This window comes from Macaca fascicularis, chromosome 9, assembly GCF_037993035.2.
Source record: "Macaca fascicularis isolate 582-1 chromosome 9, T2T-MFA8v1.1".
Classification (NCBI taxonomy): Eukaryota; Metazoa; Chordata; class Mammalia; order Primates; family Cercopithecidae; genus Macaca; species Macaca fascicularis.
Genome location: NC_088383.1, coordinates 104806946 through 104828253, shown reverse-complemented (window position 1 = coordinate 104828253; position 21308 = coordinate 104806946). Strand labels below are relative to the sequence as shown.

Below are 21308 nucleotides of genomic sequence, written 5' to 3'. Positions count from 1 at the left end.
TAGCTACTTATTCTCTGTATCCTTCAATGGCCATACCTCTTTATATCCTAAATGTAGGGTACATTCCAAAGCTTTGGAGGGTGCATGTATTCCCATGGGTTCCCAAATCTGTGTCTCCAGCCTTCACTCTCCTAAGCATCAAAACCATATTTCTCACTGACTCCTGGTAATTCTAGTTGAATGTCATATCATCAACAAAAATTCAGTATGTTAAAACAAGCATTTCTTTTCCAGTTTTTATAAACCCCAATATTCTATAGGTAAACTATTCTAGCAATGTTAAACCCTTTTTAGAATGATATGATGTATGAATTTCTTTTTAATTTTAATGCTAAAATATAGAATAGCAAAGACTCCTGAAATAACAACTGCACATACTAACCAAACTAATGTGCAGTTGGAAAGCTCAAGCTTTCCAATCACAGTAAAAACATGAATTTGTGTCAAAAACCAAAGCAGGCTATTGACATGACCACAGTAAAAACATCATAAAAAGAGCCCAGTCTACAAACTTTCTGAAAGAACTTCAAAATCTACCAGTTGTTCCTGTGCCACTATTAAACACTACTGAATAAGGTTAACACGGACTGCGACGTTCCCTTATATCTTATTCAACCTTCAGTACCTACCTCAAGACAATAAAAAATACCTAATTCTACTCTTGATCAGGGGAGAGCAACCCTTAAGGTATGAGGGAACGACTCCAGCAAGTGATTGATAGAGGTCTCCCTAATTAGTTCCCAAATATCTTGCCCAGCATTCCCAGAATCCTGTATAATTTTCATAACTTATCATTTCCATCTAGAAGGTAGGGATAAAATATGAATCTTAATTGCAGTTACTCTAAGAGACATGTAAATATTGCTCCTATATAGATTTAACTCACTGACAAACATCTTTTTGAGCAAAGCAGGGAATAGCTTGCTGGCTAGGTGACAGAACATACAAACAATAGACATTGAAGTAAGAGATTAAATAAATACATATATAAATAATTCATCTTACTAAATAACTCACAGACCAAATAAGAATACAATTCATCCCTAAACTCTCTTATTGTTTCTTTTTTAACATATGAATTTATGATTTGTATATAGAAACAAATGTATCACATTTATCAGGATTATCCTCCATTTACAATAGGGTTATTTGGAATAATCAAAATATTATAAACTCCATTAATACCTTACTTTTTAAAAAAAAATCTTCTCTTTGAAATATTTTTCATGATGGTCCTTTTATTTCAACTTTCTAAATAAATAAGAAATATTATAGAGAATCACATATAAGAAAACTGACTATTGTGATACTTGAGGTTAAAAGTATGCTTTAAAAATTTTTAAATGTAAAGAGAAACAAAACAAATATACTATCACTTGTGCTATTTCATATTTGTATTTGGTCACCTTTAGTATTTAATAGAAATCCTGGTTAATGCAATAAGAGATATGCAAAAGATGGAAGTAAGAGGTGTCACTCTTAGAAGAGGAAAATAAAATTATCATTGTTTGTAGATGATAGGTTTTTATATATGAAAAATCCAAAAGACTACATAAACAAAGTTTAGACATAATTAGAAAATTGGAATTGGCAGAATACAAGAGAATATATGCAAAAGTCAGTATCTTCCCTACATGCTAATATACTAGAAAAAAAATCACTTCCACAAAAATGGTACCAAAAAAAAACTTCAAAATACTAAGGAATTATTTTAATTAAAATATGTATGAACTCCCTTTCCCCGAAAAGTATAAAACTTTACAGTAAGAAAAAAAGGATCTGATTAAATATACATTTGATCTTAGCCAAAAGGCCAAGAAGCAATGATTACATATAGATATTCTGTGGAGGCAGAAAAATTGATTAAAAGGCTATTGATAGATACTAGAGAGCTGAATTTTAAAATAGATATGAGGGCCGGGTGTGGTGGCTCACGCCTGTAATCCCAACACTTTAGGAGGCCAAGGTGAGAGGATCACTTGAGGTCAGGAGTTTGAGACCAGCCTGGCCAACATGGCGAAACCCCACTGTCTCTATTAAAATTACAATTAGCCGGGCATGGTGGTACACACCTGTAGTCCCAGCTACTTGGGAGACTGAGGCACAAGAATCACTTGAACGTGGGAAGCAGAGATTGCAGTGAGCTGAGATCCTGCCACTGCACTCCAGCCTGGGCAACAGAGCAAGACTTCATCTCAAAAAAAAAAAAAAAAGGATATGAGAAGGCGAGTAGAGAGAGATTCATTTAAGAGGTAGAATTCACAGGATTTGGTGACCAATTAGATATGCAAGACAAAGTGAGCGAGGAGTGGAAGAGAACTTTCAGGTTTTTGGCTTGATCAACTGAGAGGCAGCTTCATTTCAAGTACCGTCAAAATAGAAAGGTAATTGAGATGGGATTAACAAGTTCAATTTGGAGATACTGCTTATAAATGCTTATAAGACATTCAAATGAGAGATCTGGAAGGTGGTTAAAAATAATGAATAGACTTGGAACAGAAAATAATCAAGTCTAAGTAAAATAAATTATTTGTATAATCAGTAAAAAAAAAAAAAAAAAAAAGGCACTTAACAAATTAAAGAATCTTAAAAGACTACCAGCACACTTAAGATTCTTCCTACTAACATACCAAAATAAGACAGAAGAATAAAATGGTGAGAAAAGAGAATTTTGAATTTATGATCCATTCTGCAAGAACTTCTAAAATTTTTGCACTTAAAATCACGACCTGGCTTATTGATGACTATATTGTAAATGTTGTCTGCTCAACTAGGCAAAGTAGCACACATCCTGTAGACAGTAAAATTATAACAAACTATCAAATAAAATGTTATTGCAGAAATTATTAATCATTTTTTTTGCAGACCTGGAAGTGTTCCTAACCTGTTCATTTATCATTCTACATAAGAGATAAGATAAATAATCATTTAAAATTTGGATAAAATTACAGATCTAGATGAATATTGCACTGCTCTGTTGAATTCTCATGCAAAAGTAAGGAAAAATTACAGTGCAGACTTCTGCCTTCTTACAGCAATTCAATTCTCTGTGTTAGAAAATTGGCTCCCACAGTTAAACCCTATCTTCTCTTTGAGGTTATTGCTGATTCATGATTCTTGCAGTTAAAGCTTTTTCTAAAAGGCAAGGAAATTGAGGATTAGCTATTTTTGTATCAGATGACCTGGAGTTTCTCTATCACTTTGGTGATTTCTGAAATGAAATTTCCTAGGGCTTATATTGTAAGTTTAACATTCATAAAGAAATGTATCACTTGAACTTCTGAAAGCTAAAAAAAAAAAAAAAAAAAAAAAGGTGGGGGTTGGTCAGGAGATCTCTTCCTAGCAAGGCTTGGTATATGAAAGTATACAAAAGTCCAATGTCCAATTTGTAGTTTTGTAAGCATTTATCTTTCTATTAATGATGCCCACAGGGTAACAGATGTGATAAAATATTAAAACTTCTGGGCGGGTGCGGTGGCTCACACCTGTAATCCCAGCACTTTGGGAGGCTGAGGTGGGTGGATCACCTGCGGTCAGGAGTTCAAGATCAGCCTGGCCAACATGATGAAACACCCTCTCCGCAAAAATACCAAAGTTAGCCGGGCATGATGGCGGGTGCCTGTAATCCCAGCTACTCGGGAGGCTGAGGTGGGAGAATCGCTTGAACCCGGGAGGCGGAGGTTGCAGTGAACTTAGATTGTGCCATTGCACTCCAGCCTGGGTGACAGAGTGAGACTCCATCTCAAAAAAATATATATATATATAAAAAATATATATAAACTTCTTTAGTATTAGTACAATAGATTTTGCTGTGGTTTCTTAATTTATGTTTGTAATTAATGAAATTAAAGTCAAAGATGAAACCAAACACATTACTTTTCTATGATTATAAAAGCCAGAATTCCTAACGTCTCATCCTGTCATTCATAAGAGTCTTTGGGATGGAAGCCAACTTCCGAAATTTCACAATGAAAACCAGTAAGACATCAATTCAATAAAAAAATATAAAAAACAACTTGTTGATGGTAACACAACAAAATTAGAGCAATTAACTGATTTCAAATTATTACATTTCTAAGTTATAAAAATCATTAAATTTAATAAAAATAGTGTTAGTCAGTGGAGGCTGAAAAGACACTATGAGATTTACGTCTCTTTCCACATTCTTTTTTGGCTCCACAAATACCTTTGCAGCAGAGTTGATATAGTCTGAATGTTTGTCCTCTCCAAATTTCATGTTGAAATGTATTCCCAATGTTGGAGATGGGGCCTGATGGGAAGTGATTGGACTGTGGGGGTGGATCCCTCATGGATGGCTTAGCACCATACCCTTGGTGATGAGTGAGTTCTTGCTCAATTCACATGAGATCTAATTGTTTAAAAGAGTCTGATACCTTGCTTTTCTCTCTCTTGCTCCTTGTCTCACCATATGGCATGACAACTTTCTTTCCACCACAATTGTAAGCTTCCTGAGGCCGTCACCAGAAGCAGATGCTGCAGCCATATTTGTGCAGCCTGCAGAACTGTGAGCCAATTAAAACTTTTTTTATTTATAAACTACTCAGTCTCAGGAATTCCTTTATAGTGACACAAAAACGACCTAAGACAGAAAGTTGATGCCAAGATGTGAAGCATTCTGTACAGATACCTGAAGATGTGGAAGTGGCTCTGGAACTTGGTAAGGGGCAGAGGTTATAAGAGTATGGAGGCCTCAGAAGAAGACAGGAAGGGAAGATGAGGGAAAGTTTGGAATTTCTTGGAGACTGGCTAAATGGTTGTGGCCAAAATGCGGATAGAGATATGGACAGTGAAGGCCAGGCTGATGAGGTCTCAAATGGAAATGAGAAAGTTACTGGGAATTGGAGTGAAGATCACCCCTCTTATGCCCTAGCAAAGAACTTAGCTGCACTGTGTCCATGTCCGAGGAATCTGTGGAAGTTTGGACTTAAGAGTGATGACTTAGAGGTATCTGGCAGAAGAAATTTCTAAACATCTAAGCATTCAAAAAGTGACATGACTGCTTCTAACAGGCTATTATCAGATGTGGTAGCAAAGGAATAAAGTTGGAACTTATATTTAAAAAGGAAGTAGAGCATAAAAGTTTGAAACATTTGCAGCCTGGCCCTGTGGCAGAGAAAGAATTTAAGCAGGCTGTGGAGCAATCACTTGCTAGAGAGATTAACTTCACTAAAAGACAGCCAAGTGCTATTATCCAAGACAATGGGAATAAGGCCTCAAAGGCATTTCAGAAGTCTTTCAGATAGCCCCTGCAATTACAGGCCCATAGGCCTAGGAGGAATGAATGATTTCAGGGAGCAAGCCCAGGGCCCCACCACCCTGTTCAGCCTCAAGACACTGCTCCCTGTATCTAAGCTGCTCTGGCTCCAGCCTTGGTTCAGAGAAGCCCAGGTACAGCTTGGGCTGCAGCTCCAGAGTGTGCAAGCTGTCAGCCTTGGTGGCTTCCACAGGGTGTTAAGTCTGCAGACGCTCAGAATGCAAGTATGAAGGAGGCTTGACAGCTTCCACCTGGATATCAGGGGATATATGAAGAAGCCTGGGTGCCCAGACAGAAGACTGCTACAGGTGTGGAACACTCACAGATAAACTCTATTATGGTAATGCTGAGGGGCAGTGTGGGGTTGGAGCCCCCACAGGGTCTCCCCTGGGGCACTGCCTCGTGGAGCTGTGGGAAGAGGCCGTCACCCTCCAGACTCCAGAACGGTAGATTCACCAGCAGCTCGCACTCCCTGCCTGGAAAAGCTGCAATCACTCAACTTCAACCCATGACAACCGCCATGTGGGCTGCACCCTGCAAAGCCACGGAGGCGAAGCTGCCCAAGACCTTGGGAGTCCACCCCTTGCACCACTGTGCTCTGGATGCAGGACATGGAGTCAAGTATTATGTTGGAACTTTAAGATTTAATGCCTGGCCTGCTGCATTTCAAACTTGCATGGGGCCTATTACTCCTTTCTTTTGGCCAATTTCTCCCTTTTGGAATGGGAATGTTTCCCCCATGCCTGCACTGCCATTGTATCTAGGAAGTAAATAACTTGTTTTTTATTTTGCAGGAGCAGAGGTGGAAGGAATTTGGCCTTGAATTTCAGATAAGACTTTGGACTTTGGGATTTTTGAGTTAAGGCTGGAATGAATTAAGACTTTGGGGACGGCCGGGCACGGTGGCTCAAGCCTGTAATCCCAGCACTTTGGGAGGCCGAGACGGGCAGATCACAAGGTCAGGAGATCATGACCATCCTGGCTAACACAGTGAAACCCCGTCTCTACTAAAAAATGCAAAAAAAAAAAAACTAGCCGGGCGGGTTGGCGGGCGCCTGTGGTCCCAGCTACTCGGGAGGCTGAGGTAGGAGAATGGCGTAAACCCGGGAGGCGGAGCTTGCAGTGAGCTGAGATCTGGCCACTGCACTCCAGCCTGGGCGACAGAGCAAGACTCCGTCTCAAAAAAAAAAAAAAAAGACTTTGGGGACTATTGCAAAGGCATGATTATATTTTGAAATGTCAGAAGGATGTGAGATTTGGGAGGCTAAGGGTGGAATGATATGATTTGGATGTTTGTCTCCTCCAAATCTCATGTTGAAATGTGATTCCCAATAATGGAGATGGGGCCTGGTGGGAAGTGATTGGATTGTGGGGGTGGATCCCTCATGGTTGGCTTAGCACCATCCCCTTCATGATGAGTGAGTTCTTGCTCAGTTACTTCACATGAGATCTAGTGTTTAAAAGAGTCTGTCCAGGACCTGACCTCCCCCTTGTCTCCTTTACTGCCTCTCTTGCCATGTGACATGCTGGTTCCCCTTCCCTTCCACTATGATTGTAAGCTCCCTGATGCCCTCACCAGAAGCAGATGTTAGAGCCATGCTTGTATAGTCTGCAGAACTGTGAGTCAATTAAAACTCTTTTCTTTATAAATTACCTAGTATTCTTCTGTTACAATGCAAGAAAGGCCTAAAACAAGAGTATCATTTAACATGACGGTTAAATGCAAGTTCATGCAATTCCCCAGACATTTGTAGAAACTAGAACACCACACAAATTTTTGTTTATCTGTTTGTTTTTCAGAGACAGGGTCTCACTCTTTCACCCAAGCTGAAGTGCAGTGACATGATGACAGCTCATTACAGTCTCGAACTCCTGGGTTCAAGCGATCCTCCTGCTTCTGCCTCTTGAGTAGCTAGGACTACAGGCATGTGTCTCTAAGGCTCGGCTAATTATTATTGTTGTTATTATTATTATTATTATGTGAAGACAGGGTCTCACTATGTTGCTCAGGCTGCTCTTGAATTCTTGGCCTCAAGCAATCCTCCTGCCTCGGCCTCCCAAAGCATTGGAATTACAGGCATGAGCCACTGCGCTTGGCCTAAACAAATTTCTAAATCAGTTCTGCGGGCACAAGACTAAGCGAGATCCCTGAATCAGCAAAGACTTCTTTTTGGCACAATTTTCAATCACCTTGGTTACTTCTGTCACATGCCATTTGGTTTCAGGAGTGCTAGCAAAATAAAACCACAGAAAAATTTCTAGCATGTGGAAATGGTTACACAATGCATATCCTAGTATATAGTAACATATCTTTAATTGTGATCCAGTCAGAAATTTGGTTCCCTTTAATTTTCCCCTGGCTCTTGTTAGAAATATTTCTAAATGTATTAATGCAGTTTCCTTCCTTAGCAGATCTGAATTCAGACCAAAATCCAATTTTATCTTTATCTCAGTTCATCTATTGTCACACAGTATGATGACACCTTTCTGAACTCTCTTATAGCAATGTTTCTTAAAGGATGCTCTTCCAGACTTAATTTGAATTAGGATTCTAGGTCCAGAATTAAGGACTCATTCACAGTTATGATGTAATTAAGGCAACAATAGCATTTTGTAAAAATAATCTATTAAAAATATGGTACCAGCTACCCTTTATTGTTATTAGGTTATGTTAGAATTAGAATTTAACTTAACAATTCTTTACTTAGTTCAGTGGAATACAGCAGTATTTCAGTGTACTACAAAAAACATTATGACTTCCACGTATTGCATTAACTGGCAAGTTTAAAAATTAACTTAACTGGTATCTTGTTTTCCAAAATCAAAACGTAGGAACAAGTGGTGTGACAAAAGATTTTCTGATCTGTGAATTTATTTAAGTCTTTGAAAGGCAACAAAACTAAATCACCTACTCCTCTCAGGACCAGTTCCCAAGTCATCACGTCCTGCTCCTGTAGATCAAGAAAGATTTGGGCCCACTTCTCTATCTTGGGACTTCTGGTACATGAAAACTAATGTGGAAACAGGTTACAAAAACTATCATACTGTATTTTGAAAATTTACATCTAACACACACCATGCAATGTAGTTTTGTTACTCAAAAGTAAATTACAAGATTTATAAAAATACATTAATTCTTAGAGCAACCACTGGCCAGGAGGTCCAGAAACTTGAAACAATTAAGTACTGTAATGCCTTTTATTCAAACCTGAAGATGTACCTCTGTGTCTATACTCATAACCTCAATTAGACAGGAAGTCAACCGGGAGGCCCTTTCTGAAAGTGAAGCCAAAAAACCCTCACATCCACTTCCCCATCTAAGCCGCAGTGACCACTCTCCAACATAATCCCTCAACTATAGCTGGATGGAGTTCTTGTTTACACTCCCTGGCATCGCCATCCTTTAATTTTTACAACTTCCCCGCAACTGGATAGCATTCCGTGTTTCAAAGGCTGATTCAAACTCCACGTCTTCCAGGAAGTTTTTCCTAACTCTGTCTCTTGATCTCCAACAGCACTTGTAGTTCGTAATGTGAATTTTGTTCATTACATTCTACCTTGCAAGTTCATCTTTCTGCTTGTCCTAATGTGAAGACCAGGACTAGGGCAAGGTGTTCAGCACACACAGTAGGCACTGAATTAATAATATGCCGACCCGTATTTGATACAAATCAAACACTGCTCTCGAGTGATTTTCTTTTTTTTTTTTTTTTGAGACGGAGTCTCGCTCCGTCACCCAGGCTGGAGTGCAGTGCCCGGATCTCGGCTCACTGCAAGCTCCGCCTCCCGGGTTTACGCCATTCTCCTGGCTCAGCCTCCCGAGTAGCTGGGACTACAGGCGCCCGCCACCTCGCCCGGCTAGTTTTTTTGTATTTTTTAGTAGAGACGGGGTTTCACCGTGTTAGCCAGGATGGTCTCGATCTCCTGACCTCGTGATCCGCCCGTCTCAACCTCCCAAAGTGCTGGGATTACAGGCTTGAGCTACCGCGCCCGCCTCGAGTGATTTTCAATTGTACTCGTTCCCAAATTGGCTAACGAACGGGTCGGCCAGGCCCCCGGACTACAAGTCCCAGCTGCCTGCGCGGACCCGGCTCCCGTTATCCCAGCCCTGCGTGTTCTCCCCATGGAGCAGAGCTCCACAAAAGTGCGGGAATGTCTGACAGGGAAGCATCAGAGAAGCCTTCACCAGCAGCCCGACATTCACCTGGACGCACAGTGCACTTTTCTTAACGTCTGGGCAGCGAAGGCAGGGCACACCATCTACCGCAGGCTAGGACGATCACCAACCGCCCCACCGCACCCTGCGCCCGCCCCACGGCACCCGCCGGCTGCAAGTCACGGCGACCCAGGAGCATGCGTGCTGCGACCCCTGGCCTGCCAGCAGGAGCGGAGCGCGCGCCTGGGGGAATCTTCGGTGCGCCAAGTCTGTTCGCCGCCCGGGTCTATCACCCCCGCCCCTCGCCTCTGCCCGCGCGCGTGTGAGTTGTAGCGTCCCCTGGGTTCTGTTCTGGAGGAGGCCTGAGAGCGGGGTTGCCTGGGGCGTGGGGCCCTCACCCCTCTCGTCGTGGTGAAGAGGCGTATACCCAGCGGGTGAGTACCGGCCGCGAGCTCCCGGTTGAGCTGGCGTCCCCGGGGAGGACGCTGCGGGGCGCCGCCGTGGGAAGAGCGTGGAGGACGCAGCGTGGAGGCGCGAGGCCGTAGGACGCCAGCCAGCCAGTTGCGCGGGTTGCGGCGCACTGGGACCTACTTTATGCTTTCCGTCGTCCCTGCCTTGCTAGGAAAAGAGGTGAGCTTTGACTTCGGGTGATTCCTTTGTGACTTACAAAAGAGCCCCCTAAATATGCAAGCGGTTCCTTTTATTTCCAGAGCTTGCTGTTAGCCTACTAATGTACTATGTTTAAAGTATTAAAATAGGGCAGGCCAGACACGCTCACCCACGTGTCGTCATTCATTGCTTAATAAACAGAGCATAGCCCTCGTTGTTTTTCTTTTTCCCATTGCCTCGCTCCGAGTTAGAATAACGAGATAAACTAAACGTGATGCGGTTGGGAACTTGTTCAGGGAAACCGGCTGGGACGAACTTCGGAAACTTGCTAGTGTGGAGAGCCGCACAGTGGTGGTTTGTATGCTTTCACTCATTCGAGCCTTCCACGGTGTTTAACTGCGTTCTGTGTCAGGCATTGTGCCCCAGCAGTCGTTCTGTGTAAACCTTCCATGCATTTTTAAGCTTTGCTCTTATTTTCTTTCTAAATGTACATGTTAATAACAGGGAATAAACTATTAACATCTTTATTCTGATATTCATTAATTGACTACATTTCTTAGAATTGTCTTTATTTTTTAATAGCGTAGTGACCAAAACTAGTCGCTAGTGTTCAACCTTAGTAAGCAAAATAAAGTCCCAGTGTTTCTGACAGCTTGGCACTGAAACAATGTTAGAGTTTCATTTGAGACCATAAATCCCACCCTCCCTATAGTTTCTGTCATACTTGGTAACCACCCAGATAATTTATCCCTTCTCGCAGCATCATTCCCACACCTTCTCCATCTGCTAATCATCTCACTATCCGCCTTCGTCTGGAAACTGGAAACTCTTTCTCTAGACTCCCCATATGTAAACCCCTCTATATCTTTATATCTTCTTGTTCACAGAACATTCCTCCTTGTGATATAGGGTACCTGGCTCTCTCCTGAAGACGCTGCTTTCCCAGCAATTCACCACAGCGAAAGTCTGCCACCGCCCCCGCGCCGCAGGTGGTATCTGTATTTGTTGTCTTATGGCCATTGCTAGGCCATTCCATTCCACCCTTGTAAACCTTAGCAGAAACTCTTCTCTAATGAGCCCTTTTCCCTCTCCTCACTGTTATTTACCAGCTGCCTGGTCACTCATGTTCATTAAGGAATTTAGTACCCAACTCAGTTTTTTTTTTTTTTTTTGGGACGGAGCCTCTATCAGCCCAGTTTGGAGTACAGTGGTGCAATCTTAGCTTGCCGCAACCTCCGCCTCCCAGTTTATCCTGTAATGACAGTAGCATTTACAGAAAGTTTCTGTTGGAAATAGAAAAAAAAAAAACATGGAAAATATATGAGTATAGAAGAAAAACAATTGAAATTCCACTTTTAAAATAATGATATATTCTCTTTAAGACACCATTTTCCTTCTCCCTGTCGCTTCAAAAAAAATCAGAATAACACTACATGTAAAAGTTTTGCGATGTGATCTTTATGTAACATTTTGAGGATTTTTCCTTATTAAATAGTCTTTGTGGCCTGGCATGGTGGCTCATGCCTATGATCCAAGGACTTTGGGAGGCCAAGGTGGGAGGATCACTTGAGGCCACAAGTTCAAGACCAACCCGGGCAACAACATAGCAAGACCCTGTCTCCCACACACACACAAAAAATTAATACCTGGGAAGGGTAGTGCCTACCTGTAATCCTAGCTACTTGGGAGCCTGAGGAAGGAGGATCCCTTGAGCCCAAGAGTTCAAGGATACAGTGAGCTATGATTGCACCATTGCATCCCATCCTAGATGACAAAGTGAGACCTCATTTAAAAATATAATCAATTAGCCAGGCGTGGTGGTGGGCACCAGCTACTCAGGAGGCTGAGGCAGGAGAATGGCATCAACCCAGGAGGCGGAGCTTGCAGCGAGCCGAGATCATGCCACTGCACTCCAGCCTGGGCGACAGAGCGAGACTCTGTTTCAAAAATAATAATAACCATCTTTGAGAAATGTGATTTTTAACAGTAACATGATATTCCAATGTGTTTCTATTATACATAATGGTGCAGTGAATGTTACGCCCAAACTCTTTTTCCCCAGTATTTCTGATATTTGCCTTAGGATAATTTCCAAGACATGAAATCACTGAGGCAAAGGATGTGAATATGTTTAGGCTCTTTGTACAGCTCTAGTTAGTTAAAAGCTTTGACAATGTTCTTATGCTATGAAATTGTCACCAATTCTTCTTATTGTCTTATGTTTTTTCTCTTCCTTCTTTGTTCTATGTTTAATGTTAACATTTTATCTGTATTTTGTAACCTTATTTTTCATTTTTCATCATAGACGGTAAATCAGAGACTTACTCCAACCCCGAAGTTTATACTGAAAGACTTGATTAGCGTAATAAAAGAACTAAATGAGGAGCTTGGATTAATTATTGATTTAACATACACCAAGATATTATGAAGTTAAGGTAAAGTTGCAAATGTATATTGTTATCATGGGTAGGTCTTAAAATAGAAAGTTTGTTTTTTGTTGTTGTTTTGTTTTTTTAAGACAGAGTCCTGCTCTGTCACTCAGGCTGGAGTGCAGTGGCACAATCTCGGCCCACTGCAACCTCCGCCTCCCGAGTTCAAGTGATTCTCCTGCCTCAGCCTCCTGAGTAGCTGGGATTACAGGCGCCCACCACCATGCCTGGCTAATTCTTGTATTTTTAGTAGAGAAAGGGTTTTGCCATGTCGGCCAGGGCGGTCTCAAACTCCTGACCTCAGATGATCTGCCCACCTCGGCCTCCCAGAGTGCTGGGATTACAGGCGTGAGGCACCACACCTGGCGAGAAACTTTTTTTTAATACTGCACTTAGAAAGTGAAGTAAGATATTCTCTTGGTTATTTTAATATAAATTTCAGAATTGCCCATGAATAATCTCTTAGCAACGTTTTTAGTCCTTCATATAATCATACAGTATTCTTTTTCTAAAAACCATGGGTTGTGCAAAGAGGGAAAAAACACTGAACTTTATCCTTTTTAAAAAGCAAAATAACTAGAAGGAAATGTAGTTGCAAATAGGAAAAGTGAAAAAGGGGCAGAGAAACAAAAGGAGGGAAAGACAGCAATATGATGAAAACAGAAGAGATAAAAATGTAAGTGAGATGGGTATTACAACAGTAGTTTTTGAACTTTAAAAGGGAAATCTTTCAATTAAATCTTGCTCCGAAACCCGTTATAGAAAGCAGATACAGTAAGTGGGGAGTTGTGTTGGTTGAAGCAGGGGATTGAGGATCCAGACTCAGTTCACTTGACATCATAATTATTCTCCTTCCTTCACTTTCCATCCACAGGCCAAGGGGCAGAAGGACACTCTGGAGAGCAGAATTTTAAAACCCTTCTCCAGAGGAAAATAATTCTTAGACCTTATGAAAAAACTAAAAATTGCAGTGACAAGATATGAAAGCATCCGTCTTAGCAGTTCATGTGAAAAAGCAGGGAATTTTACTAGATGCAGTATGATGCAGCTGATTAAAAAGTTAATGCACTTTTAAAGTTTGATATTCTAAAGTTCCAGATTTAAGTCAAAGGAAACAGTAGTTTTACTATACATGTGGATGGTTCTGCCATTTTTCAAGTGTTGAGTTCAATTATGGTACTACATTTTTTATTTAGTTTTTTTTTTTTTTTTTTGAGATGGAGTCTCACACTGTCGCCCAGGCTGGAGTGCAATGGTGTGATCTTGGCTCGCTGCAAGCTCCATCTCCCGGGTTCACGCCATTCTCCTGTCTCAGCCTCCCAAGTAGCTAGAACTACAGGCGCCCGCCACCACACCTGGCAAATTTTTTGTATTTCTAGTGGAGACGGGGTTTCACTGTGTTAGCCAGGATGGTCTCGATCTTCTGACCTCGTGATCCACCCACCTCGGCCTCTCAAAGTTTTGGAATTACAGGTGTGAGCCACCGTGCCCAGCCTATAATACTACATTTTAAATCACTAAAAATTCAAGAGGGATAATGACTGAGTCTCATGTCTCCTGTAATATAGTAGTAAATCAGTTTAAGTTATTTCCAGACTTCAGGTTTTGACCTCCACAAAGACAGCAATTAGAAATCGATTTTCTGAGGTCCCCTTTGGCTCCAAAATGCAATGAGTAAAGTTTTCATTGACCCTGCTTACTGCCTTTATAGAAATAAATTTCCAATATGCAGAGAATGCAGAGAATCTTAAATGGGACATAATCACTACAGTTGTTTGTATTTGGAGTATATGGAATTAGGTAGCCAATGCCACCTGTAGCCAATGGCAACAAGGTGGATTTTTTTTTTATTGCTTATACTTTTACAACCTTAATTTTAAGGGATAAGAGACCATTTTCAGCTTAGGTGTTGATAGTGCTAGAGTTTCAAAATGTGGAATATGTGATAAAGAATTTTTATGTAAAATTGGACATAGTAGTATTAAAACCAGAGCTAGACAGTAAAGAAAGCAGTAAAAACTAGATTTTACTCAGGAACTATTGCAATAAAGGAAGGGACTTGAGTATAGAACTGTGCTCAGTTCTGAAAACAACAAGAATAAGGGGGGATTTATACCAAGGAACAGAGTGGGGTCAGTGGATGGAAAATTCCTAGGAGGAAACATCAAGGTCAGAGGGAATTCTGGTTAAACAGATCTAACAGGATTCTTGCCGAAGGCAGGCCAGGATGATCGGACAACACCTGGGGGGCAATGGGGGATGAGGAATTTGATCGGCTATTGAGGGAGGTCAGATATGAGGATGGGGATTCTTACAAAACTGACTTAACAGGATTCTTGCTCTTGATGACAAGGCCCGAGTACCGGGTCTAATAGAAAATGGGCTCAAAGGAACCTGACTAAATTTTGCTTAAGGAGAGTCTTTGTCAGTTGTCATCATACTTAAATTGCTTATTTTTGCCAAGTATCTCTTACCAAAGCTTTATAAGAATTTAATTGTGCTTCTCATTATGAGAACAGATAAAAGAAAAGGCTATTAAAAGAAAAGGAATTGTTACTAGCCAATTCATAAAGTAGGAGAGAGTTCTTAGACCCAAGATTTCAGAGTAGAAAAAAAAAAAAGACACCACAGGGACCAGATTAACCCTCCCACCTGAAACAACAAAAGAAAGGTGAAGAAAATATATGAAACAACAATTTCCAAGAAGTTGGATATCAGGCAATGAAGGACAGTGATCTCTGAGAAATGTCCCAGCTTGCTGCCTTGAAAGAGATTCCAGGTCATGGTGCAGAAAGTGGGAATCATGAAGGAGCCAGTCACTGCCAAGTTAAGGGGACAGAAGTGAGACGCCTGGGAAACCAAGGCAGCTAGCACTGGTCAAGAGAGCACTGCCCAGGGAGAGTATTCTGGAGTACTCTTTCCCCAGCCTCAGGTGCTTTCCTGGAATACAGAAGGTTTCCCTGCATTTCAGGAAAGTACCTGAGGCTGGAGAAAGAGCTGCTCTAGAAGGTTAGAGGGGACAGTACTTGGAGCTCACATAGGGCTGGCAATAGTGACTTTTCCCACCAGCTATTATGAGGTTATGGAAAACCTCATAATTCACAGGATACTGGGTAGCATTCAGAAGGGCCTTGTCTCAATAGTGGGGAATAATGAGCCCTCGACTAAACATTACTCTGATCTTACCTAATAAGTCTTAACAGCAAGACCTGAAAGGATCAAACTGTTTCCAAGTAACCGCCTCCTGAAACAAAGCTCAAGAGTATTTGTAGGAATCCAAAAAAGATACAGTCCTATGAGTTTGGGTTACTTTTCTTCTTCTAATTTTTCTGTTTCGAGGTTGCATGGGATAATGAAAAAAGTATTAGACTGGAAATCAGGAGAGCTGAGTTTTTGTCTAGTTCTGCTACCGACTTACCATGTGACCATGGTCAAGGTTTTCTTTTTTCTTGTCACAAGTGACCCCAGTACATGGAGGGATTTGGATCAAACAAATTCTGAAGAATTCTTAAACTCTAAAATGAAATTGTCTTTAGGCCTTCTATATTTTCTCAAAAGAATCAGGAACACTAAAATGCAGAAAAGATTACTTGATTCTACTTAGTTTTACTAATTGTTTTATCAAGCATAAGGGATTCTAATTTGTTACAAAAATTTAAATCACTTAAAATCAATTTGTGAATTTCTCTTAAAGTTAGTCATTTGCTAGATAAACCAAATTATATATAACATTTATCCATTTTAATATTTTTTTATTTCAATAGTTTTGGGGAACAGGTGATGTTTGGTTACATGCAAAAGTTCTTTAGTGGTGATTTCTGAGATAGTGGTGCACCTATCACCCAAGCAGTGTACACTGTACCCAATGTATAGTCTTTTATTCCTCCTCCCTCTCCCAGCCTTTCCCCCAAGTCCCCAAAGTTCATTGTATCATTCTTATGCCTTCTTATGTCCTCATAGCTTAACTCCCACTTATGAGTGAGAACGTACGATGTTTGGTTTTCCATTCCTGAGTTACTTCACTTAGAATAATGGTCTCCAATTCCATCCAGGTTGCTACAAATGCCATTATTTCATTCCTTGTTATGTCTGAGTAGTAGTCTATAGTGTGTGTGTGTGTGTGTGTGTGTGTGTGTATACATATATATATATATATACACATACCACATTTTCTTTATCTACTCGATGATGGGCATTTGTACTGGTTCCATATTTTTGCAGATTTTGCAATTGTGAATTGCGCTGCTATAAACATGCGTGTGCAAGTATCTTTTTTGTATAATGACTTCTTTTCCTCTGGGTAGATACCCAGTAGTGGGATGGCTGGATCAAATGGTAGTTCTACTTTTAGTTCTTTAAGGAATCTCCACAGTTTTCCATAGTGGTTGTACTAGTTTACATTCCCACCAGCAGTGTAAAAGTGTTGCCTTTTCACCACAACCACACCAACATCTTTTTTTTTTTTTTAATTTTTTAAATTATGGCTATTCTTGCAGGAGTAAGGTAGTATCACATTATGGTTTTGATTTGCATTTCCCTGATAATCAGTGATGTTGAACATTTTTTCATATGTTTGTTGGCCATTTGTATATCTTATTTTGAGAATTGTCTATTCACGTCCTTAGTCCACTTTTTGATGGGACTGTTTGTTTTTTCTTGCTAATTTGTTTGAGTTCCTGTAGATTCTGGATATTAGTCCTTCATTGGATGCATAGTTTGCAAAGATTTTCTCCCACTCTGTGAGTTGTCTGTTTACTGTGTTGATGATGATGATGATGATTTTGCTGTGCAGAAGCTTTTTAGTTTAATTAAGTCCCATCTATTTATCTTTGTTACATTTGCTTTTGGGTTCTTGCTCATGAGGTCTTCGCCTAAGCCAGTGTCTAAAAGGGTTTTTCCAATGTTATCTTCTAGAATTTTTATGGTTTGAGGTCTTAGATTTAAGTCTTTGATCCATCTTGAATTGATTTTTGTATAAGGTAAGAGATGAGGATCCAGTTTCATTCTTCTACATGTGGCTTGCCAATTATCCCAGCACAATTTGTTGAATAGGGTATCCTTTCCCCACTTTATGTTTTTGCTTTGTTGAAGATCAGTTGGCTGTAAGTGTTTGGCTTTATTTCTGGGTTCTCTATTCTATTCCATTGGTCTGTGTGCCTGTTTTTTAACAGTGCCATGCTGTTTTGGTGACTGTGGCCTTATAGTGTAGTATGAAGTTGGGTAATGTGATGTCTGCAGATTTGTTCTTTTTGCTTAGTCTTGCTTTGACTATGTGGGTTATTTTTTGGTTCCATATGCATTTTAGGATTGTTTTTTCTAGTTCTGTGAAGAATGACAGTGTTGTTTTGATGGGAATGCATTGAATTTACAGATTGCTTTTGGCAGTATGGTCATTTTCACAATATTGAATCTGCCCATCCATGTGCGTGGGCTGTGTTTCCATTTGTTTGTTGGTTAGGTATTTAACATACCATATAATTCACCCACTTCAAGGATACAATTCATGATTTTTATTAAATTTACCTATTTATGCATCTATTACTGTATATCAGTTTTAAAACACTTCTATCTCCCTAATAAGAACCTTCATGTTCATGAACTGTTCATTCCTATTTCCCCACCCCAGGCAACAATTAATGTTGTTTCTGTCTCTAGAGATTTGTCTCATGTGGACATTTCATATAAATGGAATCATACAATATTGGTCTCTTGTGTTTGGCTTCTTTCGTTTAGCATAATGTTTTTAAGGTTTATCCATGAGATACAGCATATATCAGTAGTTCATTCCTGTTTTTGCTGAATAATATTACATTATATAGATAAACCACATTTTGTCTACCTATTCATCAGTTGGTGGTGTGAAGGGAAAATTAATCTTGGGGCCCCAAAATCACTAAGCTAAAAGGAAAATTCAAGCCGGGAACTGCTTAGGGCAAACCTGCCTCCCATTGTATTCAAAGTTACCCCTCTGCTCTCTGAGATAAATGCATATCTGATTGCCTCCTTTGGAGAGGCTAATCAGAAACTCAAAAGAATGTAACCATTTATCTCTTATCTACCTATGACCTGGAAGCCCCCTCCCAGCTTCGAGCTGTCAGGCCTTTCCAGACAAAACCAGTGTTCATCTTACCTGTGTTGATTTATGTCTCATGTCTCCCTAAAATGTATAAAACCAAACTGTGCTCCATCTTGGCCACATGTCATCAGGACCTCCTGAGGCTCTCTCACAGGCACGCATCCTCAACTTTGGCAAAATAAACTTTCTAAATTAACTGAGACCTATCTCAGATAGTCAGGGTTCACAGTGGACATTTCAGTTGTTTCCCATTTTGGGCTACTGTTAATAAGTTTGCTAAGAACATTCATATTGAGGTCTTTGTATGGATACATGTTTTCATTTCTCATGGATTGATACCTAGGAGTGAAATTTCTGGGTCACATGGTAAATTTATATTTAACTTTTAAACAAATTGCCCAACTATTTTCCAAAGTGAGTTTAGCCATTTCTCTGCATCCTTGCCAATATTTGTTATTGTCTATCATTTTTATTTATTATTTTAGTGGGTTTGAAAGGGTATCTCATTGTGCTTTTAATTTGCATTTCCCTATTTATAATTTGCATTTTGTATTCCTGAATGGCTTTCTGCCATTATCCCATTTAGATTGATTCTTTACAATAAAGCTTATGAGTATTGGCAATAGAATTTAATTATCACTATAAGAATAGATCACTACACCATTTCCCTTTTTATTAGTCTTTGCCTTATTCTTAGAAAAAGTTTACTTTTTTTAAAGAAAAAAAATGTTTCATGTCTATAGAATGTGTTTCCTTTTTAGCTCTAGGATCTCACTGTCCCTATCACTTTCCCCTCTGGCATCTTAAATCAACCTGGCCGCTTTCCTCTTGCTTTCAAACATACCTAGAAGTGTTCTGTTGGTTTCTATTCTCTTGTATGAACTACTATTCCATTTTCTTGTTGTGCCTATTGTCAAACATTTGAAAACACCTTGTCTGTGATCACCACCTCCATTTCTTTACTGTGCCATTCTCTTCTTAAATGTGTGGTTTGTTTTCACCACTTAATGCAATTGCCTTCTCAGAAATCACCAACAACCTAACCAAATCCTGCAGCCTTTTCTTTGCAGCATCTGGCATCTACACATACAAAGAATGCCAAATCCAAAAATCTGAAAATTGAAATGCTCCAGAATATGGAACTTTTTGAGCATTGACCTGACACTCAAAGGAAATGCTCATTAGAGAATTTCAGATTTCAGATTTTGGGATTATGGATGCTCAACTGGCATAGTGCAAATATGCTAAAATCCACAAAAATCTGAAATCAGAAACACTTCTGGTCCTAAGCATTACAGACAAGGGATATTCAACCTGTACTTAAATTTTTTTATTTTGGACACAGTAATTATCCAGGTTTGCCTCTTTTCTGATAGCTCTCAATCACTTTGGTTGTCTCTATTCTTCTCACTGTAGAGGTTTTATAAAACTTTTTCTTTGGCTTTGCTTTTATTCCCATTCTCTTGTCACTTTGGCTGTCATGTCTGCCAGATGACCCCTAAATGTTTCTCATACCTTAGTTATGTACAAAATCCCCACTTCTCTAAGGAACACTTTCTTTTCAAATCACAGGTCTTAGGGATAGTTTGTGTAGCTCATAAAAAGAATGAATGTTTTATGCATATTTGTTTCTTTGACACCACATCTGTTTTGTTTGCATTATGGTCTTTCAGTGTTTCGTAAGCTAAATAAAATCAAATCAGAAACTGAATTTTGCCTGAAAGCTGGGGATTTTCTTCTCAATATTTATTCAGGTATTCTGGGAGGAAAATTTATTGGTTACTAATCTCTTATAAGAGCTGCTTGATTAAATATTCTCTCCTTATAGTCTTCTTCCCTTTGCAACCTTTTGCTTGTGCTTGTTTTTAGTCCCTACCTAAAGAAATGTTCTTCGCAATAGATGACATCTGAAAATTAACAATACCAGAAAATTAACTCTGGGGGCATTTTACTAGAATTCAGACAAGTCATTTTCTGAGCTCATGTCAACATTAACATCCATCTAAGGTTGTGATTGCTATTTATAGATACTAATATATAATTTTTCCTGCCTTCTCTGGCCTTTAGTCCTGAGAAGATTGCTTTTATAACATGCCTAGATGTCAGTTTTCTACTTTATGAAACTAAACAACACTGGAACAATTCAAAAATCTTAGTGTCTTTTAGCCTAAACTCAATGGCATATTCCTAAAGAATACTTTCCATTTAATTTTATCTTCTCTAATGAAGATAATGGTATTCATGCAACATCTTTTATATGCTGTATGGTACTCAAGCAACATCTTTTATATGCTGCTCAGCAATTCTGTTAAGCACCTCTATGTGCCAGGCACACAGCTCAACACTAGACCTACAGAGGTCAGAAGGAGCCCTTGCCCTCAAGGAGATAGGTAAGTAAACCAGCAAATAGTTTATCCATTCCACAAGTATTTATGGAATACCTACTGTGTCCTGGCACTCTGCTAGCTCTGAGGATTCAGCAATGAATAAGACAGGTGTGAAAATAAGTAATTCAAAATCTAAGCTGTTGGAACTCCAAACTATTTTGAGCCTTAAAGAAATGTGATTATGGGGCCTGAGTCACATTACAAGCAGCTGTAACCTGGGAAGCTGTAATCTTTGTTTCTGTGATTATAGATTAACCATCCTCCTTGCTCACAGTGTTTTACAAAATGTTACAAATGACTAAAGGGCTCCAGGAAAGACCCCTTCCCTGTTACTGTTGGTTTTTATTATAGATTAACTTTCCTTTTAGTTTCTTAC

At 39.8% G+C, this 21308-nt stretch overlaps 1 protein-coding gene and 1 long non-coding RNA gene across 7 annotated transcripts in view; one reads left to right on the top strand and one right to left on the bottom strand.

Annotated features, from left to right (window-relative positions):
* The first annotated feature begins 9646 nt into the window (after positions 1 to 9646).
* The window catches only part of LOC135964912 (uncharacterized), a 31437-nt gene continuing 19775 nt past the window's right edge, over positions 9647 to 21308 (top strand). For 3 of the 4 annotated variants that reach the window (XR_012418007.1, XR_012418008.1, XR_010577648.2), the window contains exons 1-3: positions 9647 to 10061; positions 10928 to 11029; positions 12346 to 12475. This is a non-coding gene — a long non-coding RNA (uncharacterized lncRNA). Of the gene's footprint in view, positions 10062 to 10927; positions 11030 to 12345; positions 12476 to 13686; positions 13943 to 21308 lie in introns of all 4 variants that reach the window. The other variant, XR_012418009.1, reaches the window with a different exon arrangement.
* Positions 10551 to 21308, bottom strand: part of ENTPD1 (ectonucleoside triphosphate diphosphohydrolase 1) — a 206512-nt gene continuing 195754 nt past the window's right edge. For all 3 annotated transcript variants that reach the window (XM_074002284.1, XM_065520129.2, XM_074002285.1), the window contains one exon: positions 10551 to 11323. In XM_074002284.1, coding sequence (XP_073858385.1) covers positions 11288 to 11323 — 36 coding nt within the window. In that variant the 3' untranslated portion in view covers positions 10551 to 11287. The remainder of the gene's footprint in view (positions 11324 to 21308) is intronic.